General features: G+C 47.7%; 1 protein-coding gene across 1 annotated transcript in view; it reads left to right on the top strand.

The window, feature by feature from the left end:
- Positions 1-323: 323 nt before the first annotated feature.
- Positions 324-20,387, top strand: part of samd14 (sterile alpha motif domain containing 14) — a 281,567-nt gene continuing 261,503 nt past the window's right edge. Inside the window, exons 1-2 of the mRNA XM_085966316.1 lie at positions 324-871; positions 1,049-1,101. Of these exons, the coding sequence (XP_085822442.1) occupies positions 1,062-1,101 (40 nt within the window). The 5' untranslated portion in view covers positions 324-871; positions 1,049-1,061. The remainder of the gene's footprint in view (positions 872-1,048; positions 1,102-20,387) is intronic.

Raw genomic sequence — 20,387 nt, 5'->3', positions numbered from 1 at the left:
AGGGTGTGAAACTTAATAATTCTTTGTAACTGATTTTCTTTTAAATGGGTGCATTCAATCAATAAACACTGGTGCAATATATCCCTTATTATCACCCAGTATGGCAAATTACAGTTAAAAAAATCATAGTCGTTGTTTTTATTGAGCAAGATGAATTGATGATCTGAATAGGGCTTGAAGGAGTTAAACTGAATTTGCCTGGAATCCAGGAGCAGTGTAGCTATCCAATTGCAATTGTGATCTACTGTGTGAACAAGCTGCCATTCTGGGAAGCCAGGCATCAAACACATAGCAGTGAGTCTGTCAGCCTCCCAGAAATGCCTGCTTCTTTTCAAATGTGACTCTGAGAGCATCATGTGCGGTGCAGCACAGGCTGAAAGCTTTTTTCATAATCTCCACCTCATAATATTGCGATTTTTAAAAAAAAAAAACAACTCCTGCAATACCGACTTCCGTAGGTCAGAGTGCTGTATCATCTTTCCCCGTGCAGTGACAAAATAATGCATCACCGAAAACCGAATGACTCTTAGTGGCACTCGAGGGACCACTGCATCCATAATGGGACAGTCAGAGAGCAGCAGTGTTTGTTAATGACTTACCACAGCAAAAGAGCAGGCTCTTCCGGGTACTTACAGACCTCCTCCCATCTGGACCCTGGACCCATCCCATTCTGGATGTGTTGAAGCGCGGACCACACTTCAAATCAACAGCTCCCTCGCTGAGGTGCCCCTGCCCGAATGAATCACAGACATCCCCTGAATACTGCTGATGGGAGGAATCTTGCTGGAGGGGAATCATTAAGAGCCCTGCTAACCCACAGAGTACAGTTGTTGGGATTTGCTGTGATTAACATGCCGTGAATCTGCCACAGGTAAGTTCTGATTAATTATTATGGTTTTTTTTCCCCCCATCCAGTAACAGCTCACAGCTTGCATGCCAGCCCCTGTCACTCCACTGGGGTAGAGTTGTACTGATTATTTTAGTTGGCCCTGTGTGTTAGGCCAAAAATAAAGCCCCTTATCTGATGGCCTGCTTTTCTTATCCACAGTCCCAGCTACAACATGTCTACCACAAAAGCAGGTGATACGGATGAGGTTTTTGGTGAGTAGATGCCGGGGTATTTTTCAACTGAGCCTTTTAACCATTTATAGAAAGCTCAGCAGGACAAATTCTTACTAAGAGGCTTGTTTCAGCTCCAGCATCCTGACTGTCTGATGGCAATTTGCTCTTACCCACTCAATAATTAAATCATTTTTAGTATATGACAAATCATTCTATGGAAAACAAACAATTCTTATGGTCCAGGACCGTACTAAAACAAAATATATTGATGTATGAATGAGCTATTGCTTTGATGTCTAAAAGCTCAGAGAATATATCGTAAACCTTTACCTGAAGGAAGAATCCAGACAAGACAGGATAATGAGCAGTAGTTTATGAGAAGTAACTCCATATATTTGCATTATGTGTTTAGAGACAATGGTTGATCTTGTAACTGCTTCATTTTAAGCAGATGGTACTGATGAATTGTACTCTGTGTTGATGGATATGAAAAGGAACGTTATTGACACCGGAGAGTATGGTTCAGCCTCTCATCTGGCAGCGTTCTGGCTATGCTCGTGAAGCAATATATTGTTTAACATGAAATAGATTTATGTTAGGATACTATTGTTAACTTGACTGTTACAAGGTTTCATAAAGCATTGATGAGATGAAAGCCAATCACTGATAGCCACTACATAGTTCTCGGGGTAGCAGGCGTGTATGTGTATGTGCATAGACAGTGAGGAAAGTAAGTAGAAGAGATCAGATAAAATCACACGCCCTGAGATAAATCAATTACCAGAATTCAGCCATATTCATGGTAAGTATTGTAGTTACAGTTCACTCCCCTACTTGTGTATATGAGTATCGGTTATACTAAACATTGACCATGTCACTAATAGGCAGTGGCAACCATTTTAATGGCTGGATTGAATTAATAAAAAATAACCTGTAAAATTAATCAACTATATTGTTTCTTGCATGGGTTAATCTATTGCCTCTCCAACTAGTCTGTGGCTCTAGTTTCTCAAACATAGTTTGTTACGTTCATGGAAACAACTGGCCTGTCCCTTTAAATAGATCCGACATTAAAAAGATTCTTTGAAACGTGGTACTGTGATGGTTTTCTGTATAGTTAGTAACGTGAGAAGATGCCCATCAAAACAGGCCTAAGTTGAATTTGGCTAATTCCCAGAGTATTAACTGAATCTATGGGTATCTGAAGTCCTCCCACCAGAGACGATAATTATTTGCTGTTTTGAGAACACTGCCTATTGCCTTTCCTGAGACTTATTCAGCCACAGTAATTACTGTGGCTGCCTCCTCCTCCTGCTGCCCTTTCTGCTTCAGAATCCGAAACAAAATATCAAATCCCATTATCATTTTGCATATTTACCAGCTGCCTTAGGGCCCACAATACTAGCTTTCAAAAACTGTATCAGTCAACACAAAGCAATAAATTCTGACACAGAGCAAATGCATTTCTTCAGCCACTGGAATATCATGTCGATAGTATTTTGATAGAAGAGAGTAGCATTAATACACAAACTGCGGAATTAAGATCTGGTTTTATTACAGATATTTAAATCCACGCAAATTTTCTACCAAACTACTATTTGTGGAAGTCATTTTCCATCAACTGCTGACACATTTTCCTTTTCACAGTTTTCCCTGACAACAGCAAAACGCCACCGCTGTAGTAAAATACCATCACGGCCACAAAAAAGTTAATTGCATTTCCACTAGTTAACCTGTTGTATTATGATGCAGTTAATAAAATGAGCCCTTTGAGTGCTGGTAGTTCACTGTGGCTTTCAAATTAAGTTGTACATTTTCATCACAGAATAATAGAGCCGATTCAGAGATTCATGGGATTGTAACCAAATTTCACCGCTACACCTCTCAATGTATGGTATTTTGTCTCAACAGTCGATGTGTGTGCTTCTGTTCAATTGGGGTTTATATATATTGAAAAGGTGCCGTGTTGTGTGAATTTGGAGGGTATTCTGGGGCAGTTCTGCATGGGGCGAAACTTCCATCTGTCCCATGGATGTGCCCCTGAACCCATCCCAAATCCCAGGGTCAGTGGGGATTTGCATATTGTTGCAATGCAATGCAATGCAACTGTCTCAACTGTGGAGGAGGGATTTAGAAGTGGATCTTGGCCACTGCATAAGTGTCGTTTTAGAGTTTTTAAATGCCCCCCCCCCCTCCCCTCACCTCAGGGTCTTTAGCAATGCTGGATACCAGGGTTGTACAGGCATCCCTTGTGACCAGCACTGCAAAAGCACAAATGAAGGAAAATATATTATGTCATATACTTTCCTCATTTGTATTACATCATAATACACCTGCCCATTTGTGGGTGGGCGTATTATACACCCATCCCCGAATCCACAGGAATTTCTGACAGGTGGGAACTTGGCGTAATTGGGTCCCTGCCCAAAGTCGGGCACTCTAGCCTAGTGTTTATGGTACGGGACTAGCAATCCTGAGGTCATGAACTCAAATCCCATAGTGGCACGTTGTGAAACTAAAGTCAGAAATTTGGTAATTTGTGGGTTAGCACCAGAAAGATAATCCTGAAAGCTTCTGGATTGTCATAAAAACCCAACTGGTTCACTAATATCCTTACTGCAATTATATAGGGCCCTGGTGAGACCACACCTGGAGTATTGTGTAGAGCTTTGGCCTCCTTACCTAAGGAAGGGTATACTTGCCATAGTCGGAATGCAACGAAGGTTCACCAGACTGGTTCCTGGGCTGGGGGATTGTCCTATGAGGAGAGATTGAGTAGACTAGGCCTATATTCTCTAGAGTTTAGAAGAATGAGAGGTGATCTCATTGAAACATACAAAATTCTTACAGGACTTGACAGGGTAGATGCAGGGAGGATGTTTCCCCTGGCTGGGGAGTCTAGAACCAGGAGTCACAGTCTCAGAATAAGGGGTCGGCCATTTAGGACTGAGATGAGGAGAAATTTCTTCACACAGGATGTGGTGAAACTTTGGAATTCTCTACCCCAGAGGGCTGTGGAGGCTCAGTCGTTGAGTATATTCAAGACAGAGATCGATAGATTTTTTAATATTACAGGAATCAAGGGATATGGGGATAGTGCAGGAAAGTGGAGATGAGGTAGAAGATCAGCCATGATCTTATTGAATGGCGGAGCAGGCTCGAAGGGCCAAATGGCCGACTCCTGCTCCTATTTCTTATGTTCTTATCCTTCAGGGAAGGGAGCCTGCCACCCCTTCCCAGACTGCCTACATGTGACTCCAGGTCCACAACCATGTGATTGAATCTTAATGGCCTCAGGAAAACTGGGAATGACATTCTCCGAAGAGCCCCGTTGATGCCTCCTTCTGAGCAGCAACCCCGACTGCTCCATCCTTTCTCTTCACCTACCTACACGCACAGTTCGCCTGCTGGGGGCTAATCTAGCCAATGTCTTTCCCGTCCTACTCATTCCACCTACCAATACCCCTTGGACTCTGCATGATCTACAATCATCTCCCCTCTCCACATTTTCCTCCAGAGTGTCCATTCATTCACAAACAAAACCCTTGCCATCCATTACCTTATTGTGGACTGTTGCATTGACATCCTGACTTTGACTGAAACTTGGCTCATGGGTGCCGATACCTTGCCCCTTACTGAAGTCGCCTTGCCTGGCTATACTTTCCAACAGCTGCTCTGCCCAGTCTCCTGTGGTGTCAGTGTGCCCCTTATCATCAAATCACACCTTAATCTTTCTTACTACTCCTCTGGTACCTTCTTCTCTTACAAACACCTCACCTTGTTCCACCCCTCTCACTTCTCCTTTAAAATCCTCATTCTCTACTACTCCCCATGCCCCATCCTGAGTTTCTCTCTGATACCCTCCCTCCGCCTTTGCACTGTGACAGCTCAACCTTGGTGATTTCAGTCTCTATTTTAACTCACCTTACCCTGTCCTGTCTCATTTCGATGCCTCCTGTCGTCCTTAACCCTTTACTTCCATATAAACTCTACTACCCATATTAATGGTCACCTCCTCAACCTTGCTATATCATGTGGCCTCTCTAGTCCCATGGTCTCGATCACAGACAAGGCATCTCTGACCACATCCTTGTATCCCTCACCACCCACATCCACATACCTCCTTTCAACTCCATTCCCTTCTTCATCCACCCCTGGAAAAACTCTTCACCCAAGTCACTTACGATGCACTTTCAAGCTGCCAACTGCTTAGCATTTGGCCTTTCAGTTGCAATGATATTTCTGCAGTTGCGATCTGCTCAACCACTCCCTCACCTCTTTGTCCCTATAAAACCTTTACTCTCTCCTATCTTGGCCATTCGCCCTAGCATGGTCTCCAGTCCAAGGGATGCAAATGTGTGCGTATCTGGTGCGCAACTGCTTTAGCCATCTAATATCAGAAATGGTTAGACCACATCAAGCACTATTGGGCTTCATTCTCCTCTGCCAAAATTGCCCACTACTCCAGGATCATCCTGCAGAGCAAAGATAACTCCTGGTTTCTATTCTCCACAATCAACCATTTCCATAAACTCCTCTGCCCTGCCCCCTCCACCCTAACGTTCATCAAGTTAAAGCAGCTCATGACTTCTTTGTCACTAAGATTGTCACCATCAGTTGCCTCTGCTGCTTCCCCCTGTTCTTCTAGCCCTGATCCTGTATCTTTCTGTAGTTTCTATCCTATCTTCCCTCATGGGCGCTCTGAGCTCATCTCGTTCAAGAGACCCACCTGCTGCTCTGGGGCAGAAATTGGATCTTGTTGTGTTCATTTTGCAGGCATAAAGTAATCGCAACAAGGGCCAATTTCGGGGACCACCTCCCATGCCCTAAGTATGCGTGAAGGATGTCCCACCCGATAACGGGTTGGGCCATTTATCAGGCATCCCTGACGGCTGTCAAAACCTGGCTCTTTACGTAGCCAAACGCAAGATCTAACGCCTGTTTTAGGCCCCATGCTGACAGTCAGTGGCCGCTGCGGCCTAAAATGAAGTATTTCTTTAAAGATTCAAAAATTGCTCTTGTGAATCCAAGTGGAGCAGGAGCGGTCTCCTGACCCCACAGTACTGCTGATCATAACTCCCCGCCCCCGTCCCCCGCCCCCCATTGTGGCACCACCCATCCTCCCAGGACTCACCTTCAGGCTACTGCCAGTGATATATTAATGAGACCCGATGCCCAATTCCAGGCCAGCCTCAGGATTCCTAGCTGGGGTGGCACCCATTTCAGGCTCGACAACAGGCCTAAAGGAGTTTGCACCCCTATAGTGTATGAATGAGAAATGTTGGACTGATCCATTGGAAAATATTTCTTTCTTTGCTCCATTTGCTGAAATAATATTTTTTTAAATAACTTAAAAAGATATTTAAGTGTTGGTGTTGTAATCCCTCAAGGAATTAAACATAGATTCACTGTAAATGCTGGCTGCAGGGTAGCTGGAATCCAGCTGAAGGGGACTTTCCATATCTTGGCAGTGAACAGTTGGAGCTCAATGAGTGCAAGAGCTTCTATGTTTAATGTTGCATTCGGTATCTATTCAAAGAAGCATGTTACTTCCATTGAAGGTGTTTAATACTATTCTAACAATGGGGGAGCCCCAGTGAGTTTGTTGGGGCTTGAGTTATTTCTGAGTGTTATAGTGATGAGCTATGTTATTAAGCATGAATGAACCAGAGCCAGGCTGTGTAAAGTGTTAAATGTAAGGAAAATCCTGCTAAACGGTGACTAGCCACAAAGCTTCTTGAAAAAAAATCAAACACATGAGCAGAAAACCCCTCTCACTGATGGGTATGAAGAGTCCTAATTCAAATGGTATGGGAAAGTTTCAATCTAGATTCCACCTAATATGAGCCCACTGCACAAACGATGCATAATTTAGCATGTGTTGGTACTAATTGGTTATTATAGCCAATGGGCCATAAGGCCGGCTGAAAGGAGAAATGGAAAATGTTATGCTGGTGCAGCACGGAATGCTCCGCCGAGGATTGTGTTGAGCTGTAAGCTGTGCAGCTCTGAACTGCATTGAGCTCATGTGATACCTGACCCAGGTTACTCCAATAGTAGAGGTGGAAGAGGACACTATTCAGTCTCCCTTGTTAGCCTTCACTTTCATGACAAGTGCATGTGTCATATACACAAACACGTAAATGTTAATGTGAACAGACACACAAACATACAAACACACGCTTTGCATATCAACAAAGACCATATCAAAGGACAAATTCATTTTCTCTGGATTCTTGGCGGGTTGGGGGTAGGGGGCGCAGGGGGCAAGCTATCTGCAGAAATTGAATGCAGTTTCTTGTAAAATGGCACACGTCCTATTTCCTGATTCAATTCAAAGACTGCGTGCCCTAATATTGAGAAGGTCGGAATTTTATATGCTATAACTCTTTCTTTCCAATATCAATTCCAATATAGTAAGCTGTAGAGATTCACAGTTATAGCTACACTATTTGTCCCATAGGCATTGGGAGAAGCTAAAGAACCAACAACGATACTTTAGTGCTGTTTCTTTCATCCCAGGTTTCCACCCAATCAGAGAGCCAGATTTCAGGGCCAAACAGCAGAGATCAGCAGTGCACAAGCCTCGCGCTGCTCTGAAAATATATACATTTTACTAATGAAGGCCAACAAGAAGAACAGTTTTAGAAGGTTGTCACTCAACAATAGAAAATATTTTATACCAATAGTGTTAAAACTTTAATTTAACAGTTAAATTGTTAGTGTAATTGGTGGGATTGATTTGATTTAATTTAATTTGAATTAATTAAAGGGTAAGTCATGGCAGCACAGCTTGGCACCGTAGTATGCGCCTCTTGCACTATGTGGGAAATCAGGGACACTTCCTGTGTCCCTGACGACCATGTGTGCGGGAAGTGTATCCAGCTGCAGCTACTGACAGACTGCATTGCGGCGCTGGAGCTGCGAATGGATACATACTGGAGCATTCTCGATGCTGAGGGCATTGTGAATAGCACGTTTAATTAGTTGGTCACACCGCAGGTAAAGGCTGCACAGGCAGGAAGGGAATGGGTGACCGCCAGGCAGAGTAGTAGGCACAGGCAGGCAGTGCAGGGGTCCCCTAGAGGAATGGTGCAAGGGGGAGGGATTCAAATTCTTGGGACATTGGAACCGGTTCTGGGGGAGGTGGGACCAGTACAAACTGGACGGTTTGCACCTGGGCAGGACCGAGACCGATGTCCTAGGGGGAGTGTTTGCTAGTGCTGTGGGGGAGGGTTTAAGCTAAAATGGCAGGGGGTTGGGAACCTGTGCAGGGAGACAGAGGAAAGGGAAACAAGGATAGAAGCAAAAGACAGGAAGGAGAAAAGCAAAAGTGGCAGTCAGAGAAATCAAGGGTTTAAATCAAACATGGCCACAGTAAATAATAATTCTAAAAGGTCTAAGAGTGTTAAAAAAACAAGCCTGAAGGCTTTGTGTCTTAATGCAATGAGCATTCGTAATAAGGTGGATGAATTAGCTGCGCAAATAGATGTAAATGGATATGATATGATTGGGATTACGGAGACATGGCTCCAGGGTGACCAAGGCTGGGAACTCAACATCCAGGGATATTCAATATTCAGGAAAGACAGGCAGAAAGGAAAAGGAGGTGGGGTTGCATTGCTGGTTAAAGAGGAGATTAACACAATTGTAAGGAAGGATATTAGCTCTGATGATGTGGAATCTGTATGGGTAGAGCTGAGAAATACCACGGGGCAGAAAAAGTTAGTGGGAGTTGTATACAGACCCCCAAACAGTAATGCGGAGATTGGGGATGGCATTAAACGGGAAATTAGAGACGCGTGCAATAAGGGCGCAGCAGTTATCATGGGTGACTTTAATCTACATATAGATTGGGCTAACCAAATTAGTAACAATACTGTGGAGGAAGAATTCCTGGAGTGTATACGGGATGGTTTCCTGGACCAATATGTTGAGGAACCAACTAGAGATCAGGCCATCTTAGGCTGGGTATTATGTAATGAGAAAGGAATAATTAGCAATCTTGTTGTGTGAGGCCCCTTGGGGCGGAACGATCATAATATGATAGAATTCTTCATTAAGATGGAGAGTGAAGTAGTTGACTCAGAGACTAGGGTCCTGAATTTAAATAAAGGAAACTACGATGGTATGAGGCGCAAGTTGGGTAGGATTGATTGGGGAATGTCACTCAAAGGGTTGACGGTGGATAGGCAATGGCAAACATTTAAAGATCGCATGGATGAACTACAGAATTTGTTCATCCCTGTTTGGCATAAAAATAAAACAAAAATGTGACTTAACTGTGGCTAACAAGGGAAATTAGGGATAGCATAAGATCCAAGGAGAGAACATATAAATTGCCCAGAATAAGCAGTAAACCTGAGGATTGGGAGCAGTTTAGGATTCAGCAAAGGAGGACAAAGGGATTAATTAAGAGGGGGGAAATAGAGTATGAGAAGTAAGCTTGCAGGGAACATAAAAATTGACTGTAAATGCTTCTATAGATATGTGAAGAGAAAAAGATTGGTGAAGTCAAGCGTAGGTCCCTTGCAGTCAGAATCAGGGGAATTTATAATGGGGAACAAAGAAATGGCAGACCAATTAAATACATACTTTGGTTCTGTCTTCACAAAGGAGGACACAAATAACCTCCCAGAGATGTCGGGGAACATAGGGTCTAATGAGAGGGAGGAACTGAATGAAATCAGTATTTGTAGGGAAATGGTGTTAGGGAAATTGATGGGATTGATGGCCGATAAATCCCCAGGGCCTGATAATCTACATCTTAGCGTACTTAAGGAAGTGGCCCTAGAAATAGTAGATGCATTGCTGGTCATCTTCCAAAATTCTATTGGAGAGTATCTAATGTTACCCCACTATTCAGAAAAGGCGGTAGAGAGAAAACGGGGAATTATAGACCGGTAAACCTGACATCGGTAGTGGGGAAAATGCTAGAGTCCATTATAAAAGATGTAATAGTAGAGCACTTGGAAAACAGTGACAGAATCGGACAAAGTCAACATGGACCTACAAAAGGTAAATTATACTTGACTAATCTACTGGAATTCTTTGAGGATGTAACTGGTAGAATAGATAAGGGAGAACCAGTGGATGTGGTGTATTTGGACTTTCAGAAGGCCTTCGATAAGGTCCCGCATAAGAGATTAGCGTGTAAAGTTAAGGCACGTGGGATTGGGGGCAAGGTACTGACTTGGATAGAGAACTGGTTGGCAGACAGGAAGCAAAGAGTTGTACCGCAGGGATCGGTCCTAGGACTCCAGCTATTCACAATATATATTAATGATCTAAGTGAGTGAACTAGATGTAATATCTACAAGTTTGCAGATGACACAAAGCTGGGTGGGCGTGTGTGCTGTGAGGAGGATGCCGAGAAACTCCAGTATGATTTGGACAGGTTGGGTGATTGGGCAGATGCATGGCAGATGCAGTATAATGTGGATAAATGCAAGGTTATCCACTGTGGTGGCAAAAACAGGAAGGCAGATTATTATCTGAACGGCAATAGATTGGGAGAATGGGAAGTGCAACGAGACCTGGGTGTCCTTGTGCACCAGTCGCTGAAGGTAAGCATGCAGGTGCAGCAGGCGGTTAAGAAGGCAAATGGTATGTTGGCCTTCGTAGCGAGAGGGTTCAAGTACAGGAACAAGGATGTCTTGCTGCAGTTGTACAGGGCCTTGGTGAGACCACACCTTGAGTATTGTGTGCAGTTTTGGTCGCCTTATCTGAGGAAGGATATTCTTGCCATGGAGGGAGTGCAGCGAAGATTCACCAGACTGATACCTTGGATGGCAGGAATGACGTATGAGGAGAGATTGGGTCGATTGGGCTTATACTCACTGGAGTTTAGAAGAATGAGAGGGGATCTCATTGAAACTTATAAAATTCTAACAGGACTAGACAGACTAGATGCAGGAAGGATGTTCCCGATGGCAGGGAGTCCAGAAACAGGGGTCACAGTCTAAGGATAAGGGGTAAGCCATTTAGGACAGAGATGAGTAGGAATTTCTTCACCCAGAGAGTGGTGAACCTGTGGAATTCTCTACCACAGAAGGCAGTTGAGGCCAATTCATTAAATATATTCAAGAAGGAGTTAGATATATTTCTTAAGGCTAAACGGATCAAGGGGTATGGGGAGAAGGCAGGGACAGGGTACTGAATTTGGATGATCAGCCATGATATCATTGAATGGCGGAGCAGGCTCGAGGGGCCGAATGGCCTACTCCTGCTCCTATCTTCTATGTTTCTATGTTTCTATGGAAACTAGTATACATTTTCTGTCTGTCACACTTCTCTATCACACTTCAAGTGTCACACTGCAAATATCTGTGTCACATTTAATAAGTAACTGGACAGAAGGAAAGGCAGTAATTTGGAATATATGAAGTTTCTCCAACAATTAAAAATACCTTAATTAACACAGGAGCCAGAATGTCTGTAACCTATGACTGAGTTTATCAATCACACTTTAAAGAAAAGAGGGCAAAAAAGCTAAAGTTCTGACCTGCATCCTGAAGAGCAATTAAACTTTGATCGCACTGAGTGTTTACGGAATTAGACTTTGTGCCCTTACCACTTTACCTTAGTAGCAGAATATTACGCTATGGAATAAAGCTCCCCTCCTGAGAAAACATCAAGGGGTAGAATTTCTGCAGGGTTCTCACGATCTCCCACTGTAAATTTGGCGGAATAATGGTGGAAACCCCGCAGAAATGGTTTGAATGGCCAGTTACACCATTTCTCCAGGGTTTCTGACGAACTTTGACCAAGGTTATGGTAGGAGGTTGGGAGAACCCCGACAGAAATTCCAGGTGCGCATCATCTAACTGTGTGTGGTCATGGGGAGTCTGCTAGCAGTATATTAAAAGTTATGTCTAGCACCACGGCAGCAGGGGAATTTAAATTCAGTTAGTTAAATAAATCTGAAATGAAAAGCTAATATCAGTAAATGGTGCCCATGAAACTATCGGATTGTCGTAAAAACCCATCTGGTTCACTGATGTCCATTAGGGAAGGAAATCTGCCGTCCTTACCTAGTCTGGTCTACATGTGACTCCAGACCCACAGCAATGTGGTTTGACGCTTAACCGCCCTCTGAAATGGCCTAGCAAGCCACTCAGTTGTATCAAACCGCTATGAGAAAGAAGAATAAAACCGGACGGACCACCCGGCATGTCCCACAGACTAGCCAAGCAACAGCCTGACATAGTCGTACTCACAGAAACATACCTTTCAGCCAAAACATTCACTCCCTCCATCACCGGCGCATAGTGTGTACCATCTACAAAAATGCACTGCAGCAACTCGCCAAGGCTTCTTTGGCAGCACCTTTCAAACCTGCGACCTCTTCCACCTAGAAGAACAAGGGCAGCAGGCACATGGGAACACCATCACCTGCAAGTTCTCCTCCAAATTACACCACATCCTGACCTGGAAATATACCACCGTTCCTTCATCGTCGCTGGGTCAAAATCCTGGAACTTTCCCCCCCCAACAAGACTGGGAGTACCTTCACCACAAGGACTGCAGCGGTTCAAGAAGGCGGCTCACTACCACCTTCTCAAGGGCAACTAGGGATGGGCAACAAATGCTGGCCTTGCCAGAGACACCCACATCCCAGAACGAATCTAAAAAATAATATTTCCTGTTTATTAGACTTCAGGTGACACATTACCTGTGTCATTCTGTCACAATTAAACATAAAGGAAATTGTAGGTAAACTCCTTTGTAACACGTCATTCACTCATTAGCAGACTTCTTTCAGCTGCTAGCTAATATACACTTTTTAAAAATTATTATCAAACACCAAGCTCAACAGTAGCAAAAGAAAATAATAAGCAAGACTTCCATTTATATAGCGCCTTTCATGACTGTAATGTATGTACCTTTAAGGGGAGAACTACTTTTTACAGCTCCTGTATACTGTAGTACCGGCAGTGACCACACCTGTATATAAACCCTGAGTAGTGATCTGTACAGTTAGTTCTAGAGTAACCCTCATTCAGTAAACACCTGTTGATCGTTCCCTGCAGTCTGTTGTCTGATTATTGAAGGACACAACATTAAGATACACGGATCTAACTTTGGCGACGACGCAGATTCAAACCTACCTGCAACTCTGCATCACCTCCCAGGGATTCGCTCCTGGAGAACAGTGGAAGGAGGTCGAGTCCAAAAGCACGGGCGTCGACCACAGGCAACCGCCCAGTCATCCAGCGGAGATTTGAGCATCGCAGGGGAGGCTGTCAAGAGCCAGGCTTGGCTTTCCAGTCACGGTGGTCCAGCGAAACGGGCTGGCAACAGGTACTGCGTAGACCCTTCCCCGACAGCGGCAGCTAGAGCCAACCGAGCGGCACAGAAAAAGGCCGAGCAGCGTCGGCGGGGGAGAGAGAGAGGGCAGAGCGCACAGGGTGCAGCCGGTGTTCAGGACCGAGCAGCGTCAATGGGGAGAGAGACGAGAGAGAGCAGAGCGCAGCCAGTGTTCAAGGGCCGAGCAGCGTCAATGGGGGAGAGAGGCGAGAGAGAGCAGAGCGCAGCCGGTGTTCAAGGGCCGAGCAGCGTCAACGGGGGAGAGAGGCGCGCAGGAAAACGCGAGGCGCTGCCATTGCCACGAGGACCGCAGAGAGCGGCATTGGCAGCAGCGCAGGAGCAGCGCACAAAACCCACAGGGCGTCGCCATTTGCCACGAGGACCGCCGAGAGCGGCGATGGCAGCAGCGCGAGAGACGCCATTTTAAGCCGCAGCGGGAAAGAAAGGAAAGCGCGGGAGATGCCATTTTAAGCCGCAGCGGGGAAGAAAGGAAAGCGCGGGAGACGCCATTTTAAGCCAGTCTAACCACACCCAAAAATGCCGAAGAGTGGCAGTATCACAGCGTTCGACAATGAAGTCGAAGATTGGACGACATATGTCGAACGCATAGAAGTATACTGCAAGGCGAATGAAGTGCCAGATGACAAGAAAGCGCTGGTATTGTTGAATTCAATGGGTGCAAAAACGTATGGCTTACTACGAAACCTAGTAACCCCAGAGAAGCCAGTAGAACAGGATTTTGAAACCATAGTGTCAATCCTACAAGACCACTTAAACCCCACACCGTTGCTGATAGCAGAAAGATTTAAGTTTCACAAAAGTAACCAGCATAAAGATGAAAGTAATGCTGAGTATTTAACGGAACTGTGCAAGCTATCGAAACACTGCCAGTTTGGAACGGGACTAGCAGATACTTTAAGGGACAAGTTTGTGTGTGGGCTTCAAAGTGAAGGAACCCAGAAACGGCTTCTATCAGAAAAGGATCTTACGCTGGACAAGGCTTTCAGCATTGCAGTATCACACGAAGCAGCCGCATGGGGCGCTGCAGAGATACAACGGAGACCGCAAGAATATGGCACAAATGAAATGTCATACGGAACAGTGAAGTGCTATCGCTGCGGCAGAACAACACAACCATAATGATTGCTGGTTCAAGGACAAAGTGTGCAGACAGTGTGGAAAAGTAGGACACATAGCAAGAGTCTGCAGGTCAGGAAAGAAAACCAGCAGCAAGAAATCTCCACAGGAGAAGTACAAGAAGGTACATAAGGTGACGGAGAGTAGTTCAGACAAACAGAAAAGTGATACAGACTCCGGAAGCAAGGAGCTGGGTTGTCTGAAACTACATAATGTGATCAAAACGGAGGATCACCAAACTATCTGGGTCACGCTCAAGATAGCAGGAGTCCAAGTGAAAATGGAATTGGACACAGGATCAGCCCTAACAGTCATAAACCGAAGGGACTACAAGCGGCTATTCTCACATATACCCTTGAGAGATACAAAGATTGTCTTGAAGACGTACACGGGGCAAAAAGTCTACCCCAAAGGAAAAATAAGGGTGAACGTTATATATAACGACAAGGAAACACCAAAAATGGACCTATATGTATTGCCAGATGGAGGACCACCACTACTAGGACGCGAATGGATCCGGAAGATACAGCTAGATTGGCATTCCATACAAGCACTGACTGTAGATGCCAAAAAGGATGACGACGTCACACCTGGACGACTGTCAAAAATGCTAACTGACACACAAGAAGTGTTCCAGCAGGGACTCAGAACATTAAAAGGCATAACAGCGACGATCAAAATAGAGGAAAATGCAAGCCCAAAGTTTTTTAAGGCCAGACCGGTACCTTATGCGATCCGCCCAGCCGTCGAAGCAGAGCTGGAAGGTTTGGAATGTTCAGGAGTACTGTCCAAAGTGGACTGGCGTGAGTGGGCTACACCCATCGTTCCTGTAATGAAGAGGTCGTTGAGTAATATGCCTGGGGAACCAAAGAAGGTTCGCATCTGTGGGGACTTTAAGGTGACAGTGAACCCAGTCCTTCACACTGTACAATATCCGCTTCCGCGGATTGAAGATATTTTCGCCACGCTATCTGGAGGGAAACGCTTCACTAAGATTGATCTGGCCCAGGCGTACCTGCAAATGGAGGTAGAAGAAGCCTCAAAACAGTACCTCACGATCAACACTCATAAAGGTCTCTACCAATACAACCGGCTGGGGTAGCATCAGCTCCGGCTATTTGGCAAAGGGCAATGGAACAAGTCCTGCAAGTGATTCCAGGGACCCAGCGTTATTTGGACGACATCCTGGTCATGGGCGAAAATGACAATGATCACCTCGCCAACCTGGAGCAGGTGCTCAGTAGATTGAAGGAATATGGGCCTAGAAATTCATTGACGCAGCTTTGGGACAGGCATGAGCATCAATTGCACATTCTGCACTTAACACACTGGCCAAGCTATTCCACCATGGGAGGCATTGCACACCAGATCATGGCGACACACTGGCCAGGCTATTCCACCATGGGAGGCAGTGCACACCAGATCATGGTGACACACTGGCCAGGCTATTCCACCATGGGAGGCAGTGCACACCAGATCATGGCGACACACTGGCCAGGCTATTCCACCATGGGAGGCAGTGCACACCAGATCATGGTGACACACTGGCCAAGCTATTCCACCATGGGAGGCAGTGCACACAAGGTCACGGCGACACACTGTACTTAGAGGCCGTCCTTTCTCTTGCAGGCCAAGCTGGCGAATAATCACAAGAGCCGGACTGCGACCGGGGGAGGCCGACCCCATATCCAGCCACTCACCGACCTGCAACATCGCGTGGAGCGCCTCATGGGTGGCCGGGTGATTGGGCCCGCTGCATGTGGAGATGCCGACCCTGTTCTGGGCAGCAATGGTAAGGACATCACCTTTTGCACCTCTCTCGTCCCACTTGCGCATCAGATCTACATCCTTTGCCACTGTCCGACCAATGCGCTGAATGCCACCACTCATGCATCCCGCACTGACGCCCTCTCCTCACTCTAAAGCCACTCTTGTGCCTTCCTGCTTTCAGATGGTGAAGAGGAGGTCCCTGAACTTGCCAGTGACAGACCCTCCGAAGAGGAGCAGGAGGAGGAGCAAGAGGAAGGCGGCCCATCAGGGGAACCCTCAGCCGCGGCCACCCAGGCCAATGTAGGGGACACGTCTTCCCTGGAGGGCAGCGTGGCGGAAGTGTCGAAGGGGAGGGGAGCTCCTGGGACCTGCGGGCTGCAGAAAGGCGGGAGGGGGGTGGAAGCTCGGCGGCCTTCTCCCCAGAGGGGGGAAGCGTCGGAGGGGAGTCCAATTGCTGGGCCCAGCGGCCTCCAGCAACGCAGGAAGGGTCGGCCAGCTCGGCGGCCTTCTCCCCAGAGGGAGAGTCCGGCCTCCAGTCAGGAGATGCTCTTCGCCGAGGAGATGGAACGCCTCGAAGACTTGTCCGCGGACTCGGAGCGCCGGCACACGGAGCTCATGGCGGCAGTGGCACGGTTGCCTGAGTCCATCGATTCCCTCTCTCGGAGTGTGGCCGAGTTCGGGCCCTCAGAGGCCACCAGTCGGGTGGAATACCGGGCAGATCAGGCAGCGAGTCGGGCGGAATTCGGGGCAGCTCTGTCAGCGACTGGCCAGGTGATCAGTGGTGCCGTCCAGTCACTGGCTGCTCTGATGCGGTCAGTGAACAGGTCAGCACGGGCACTCACTGCTGCCACACTCGCTGTGTCAGCCAGGCATCGCCAGGGCACCCGGCGCGCTGCAGCAGCACAGCGGTCTGTCCCTCGGCAGATTGGTGCGCATGCTGCAGTGCTGGCCCGGGCGAGTGCCAGTGTCTCAGGCGACCAGCGAGTGCCTGCCATCTGCCAGCTTGCCGCCATTCCTCCAGCCGCCACTGCCAGTCCCCCAGTGGAGCTGCCAGGAGCTGCTGCAGCGACTGATGCTGGCCAGCCACAGCTGCAGCAATCAACAGCCGCCCGCTCGACGGCCAGACCTCGACTAGGCCGACCCCCAAGGGCATCTGCCGTCACGACATGTGCCCCTCAGGAGCCTGCCCCCAGCCTTGCAGCAGCCAATGGCCTTACTTTGAGGCGGAGCAGCAGGGCGGGCAGGGGCCACCCAAAGATGGCCAAGGCATCGCCCTAGCGGGCCAAATAGTTGAATGTGTGGCCATTTGTGTTTGTTTCTTGAGGCTGAGAATTGGATTTGTTTTTTGAAGGCCGATGATGTGATGTTTGTTTTGGACGAAGGCCGAGAATGACGGCCATTTTAGTTGCCCTATTTTGTTAATCCTCTCCAGGTTGTGGGAGCGAGTAATGTGTTTGAGTGTTTTTTGGGGGTTTCGTCTGTTTTTGGTTTTCATGTGGGAAGGGCCCAGAGTTTGTACAATAAACCATTTTATTTATTCACATTGTCCATGTTTGATCTTTGAAGTGTTTGTTGCCTTAACCGGCTGAGGGCTTGCGGAGCAGCTGCAATCATGTTCTATCATTGGCACAAGCCATTCCCTGACAGGGGGCCTAGAAGTGACGTTCAATAAGCCGCCGACGGGCGGCCCTTGGACCTTGTGCCTCCCTCCTGGGCTGGTACTCCTCGTCCTTGTCGTCCTCATGCTCCTCCTGCTCCTCCTCCTGAGGTGGTGGTCCAACGTGAGGTGGCAGTGCCTGAGTCCTGCGGATAGCCAGGTTGTGCAGCATGCAGCAAACGACGACGATTTGGGAGACTCAATCCTGCGAATACTGGAGGGCTCCCCCGGAGCGATCGAGACAGCGGAACCATTGCTTGAGCACGCCGATTGTTTGTTCTATGAGGTTCCTCGTCGCTTGATGGCTCTCGTTGTATGCCTCTTCAGCAGGGGTTGTGGGCGCGCGGAGCGGGGTCATGAGCCAGGTACACAAAGGATAGCCTTTGCCCCCGATAAGCCATCCTCTTGGGGTAGGCTGTGCCTGGAACATGTCAGCCACAGTTGTCTGTCGCAGGATAAAGGCATCGTGGCTGCTGCCTGGAAAGCGGGCATTGACAGCTAGGATGCGCTGCCTGTGGTCACACACCAGCTGTACATTGAGGGAATGGTAGCCCTTCCGGTTGCGGTAATCCTCGGCATGCTCAAGAGGTGCCCGCAAAGCCACATGCGTGCAGTCAATGGCGCCCTGCACCATGGGGAAGCCCGCTATTCTTGCAAACCCCACTGCACACTGCTGCTGCTTGTCCAGGGTCATGGGGAAGGAGATGAATTGATGTCTCCTTCTGAAAAGGGCTTCGGTCACCTGGCGGATGCAGCAATGCACGGCGAACTGGGAGATGTTAGCGATGTCCCCAGTAGCGGATTGGAAGGAGCCGGTGGCATAGAAGTTGAGAGCCACCGTCACCTTCACTGCCACCGACAGAGACGTCCTGCGCATCAGCTGTGGCTGCAGATCTCTCTGAAGCAGCCGGCAGATGTCTGCAACCACCTCCCTTTGGAATCGCAGCCTCCTAACACACATCGCGGCAGACATGGTCAGATAGGAGGTCTGCTGGCGGTATACCCTGCGTGGGTAAGGCCTCAGTTGGCGACGCCTGTTGCCCCCTCTGCGTCTAGCCAGGGCTGCCACTCTCTCACGGCGTCTGTAAGCCCTTCTGGCATAAGGCTGAAATTCAGCGTTGCCACCCAATGCAGCCCCCATTATATGCTGGCAAACACTGAGCTCTGAATGAAGACAAAGATAATTGGTAAGCTCTGGCCTGAGCCAAAAATACCTGTCCAAGTGTTGGTCCAAACCAGTAAACTCTCCTCCTTGGTCTCTGTCCAAAAAACCGTTGCACAAGAGTGAATGCTGCAAAATGGCTGTCCTTTATACTGCTGGGTAAGTGCCCTTTAATTTGCGCTCCCCGCGGCCCGGCTGGGCTGTGTACCGTTCCACTTCACAGTCGCTCGGGCCGCCCGGCGCACAATGGGCCGGCGTGAGTGAAGTTCCGGTTCGGGGCGCACAAAAGGCGTTGCACTAGCAAATGACGTCATGATGTGCGCGCGCAGCAGGGCGCGCGCTAAGACTTTGCGCCGGCGCTAAATGTGTACTGAAGTTGGGGCGAGGCGCAGATCGCGCTGCGCCCGGCCGCTAAGCGCCTAGCGCTCGAAATCTACTCCTCCTAAGGCGCTAACGGCTGCCACGCCCAACTGAATTTCTAGGCCATGGGCTCCGAGCTAATCGCCACAAATGCGAATTTTTCCAGAAGCAGATCTCGTATTGTGGCCACGTTATTGATAAAGAGGGGTTACATAAGTCCCCTGAAAAGATTGAGGCAGTAGTCAAGGTTCCAGCACCGGAAAATGTGTCACAACTGAGGTCGTTCCTCGGGCTGGTGAACTACTACCATAAGTTCTTGCCGAATTTGTCTACCGTACTACACCCACTGAACACCCTACTGCAAACGGGGGTACCATGGAAGTGGAGTGACGAATGTAAACGAGCTTTCCAGAAGAGCAAAGCATTGATCACATCGAAAGAGGTGTTGGCTCATTTCAACCCAGCACTACCAATTCGGTTGGCGTGTGATGCATCACCCTATGGCATTGGAGCGGTGCTGTCGCACAAATTCCCGGACGGCTCGGAGAGGCCAGTAGCCTTTGCGTCTCGGTCACTAACCTCAGCCGAGCGTAACTACGCCCAGGTTGACAGGGAGGCCCTCAGCCTAGTATGGGGAGTGAAAAAGTTCAATCACTATCTGCACGGGCAGAAGTTCACCTTGCTGACTGACCACCAACCACTTGTCTCCATCTTTAATCCAAAGAAGGGCATTCCGGTGATGACTGCGCAACGGCTACAAAGATGGTCCCTTTTTCTAGGGGCGCACCAATATGAAATCGAGTATAAGGGCACAAAACAGCATGGAAACGCTGATGGGCTATCACGCCTGCCACTGCCTACTGCGGAGGAAGCACCAGCAGTGGATCCTGTCGAAATATTTCATTCGACTATAATTGAATGCTTGCCAGT

Source organism: Somniosus microcephalus, chromosome 24, assembly GCF_052327205.1.
Source record: "Somniosus microcephalus isolate GS21.2 chromosome 24, FLI_Smic_1.0, whole genome shotgun sequence".
NCBI classification, from domain to species: domain Eukaryota; kingdom Metazoa; phylum Chordata; class Chondrichthyes; order Squaliformes; family Somniosidae; genus Somniosus; species Somniosus microcephalus.
The sequence above is the reverse complement of the archived record's forward strand: the minus strand, read 5'-3'. Positions and strand labels throughout refer to the sequence as shown.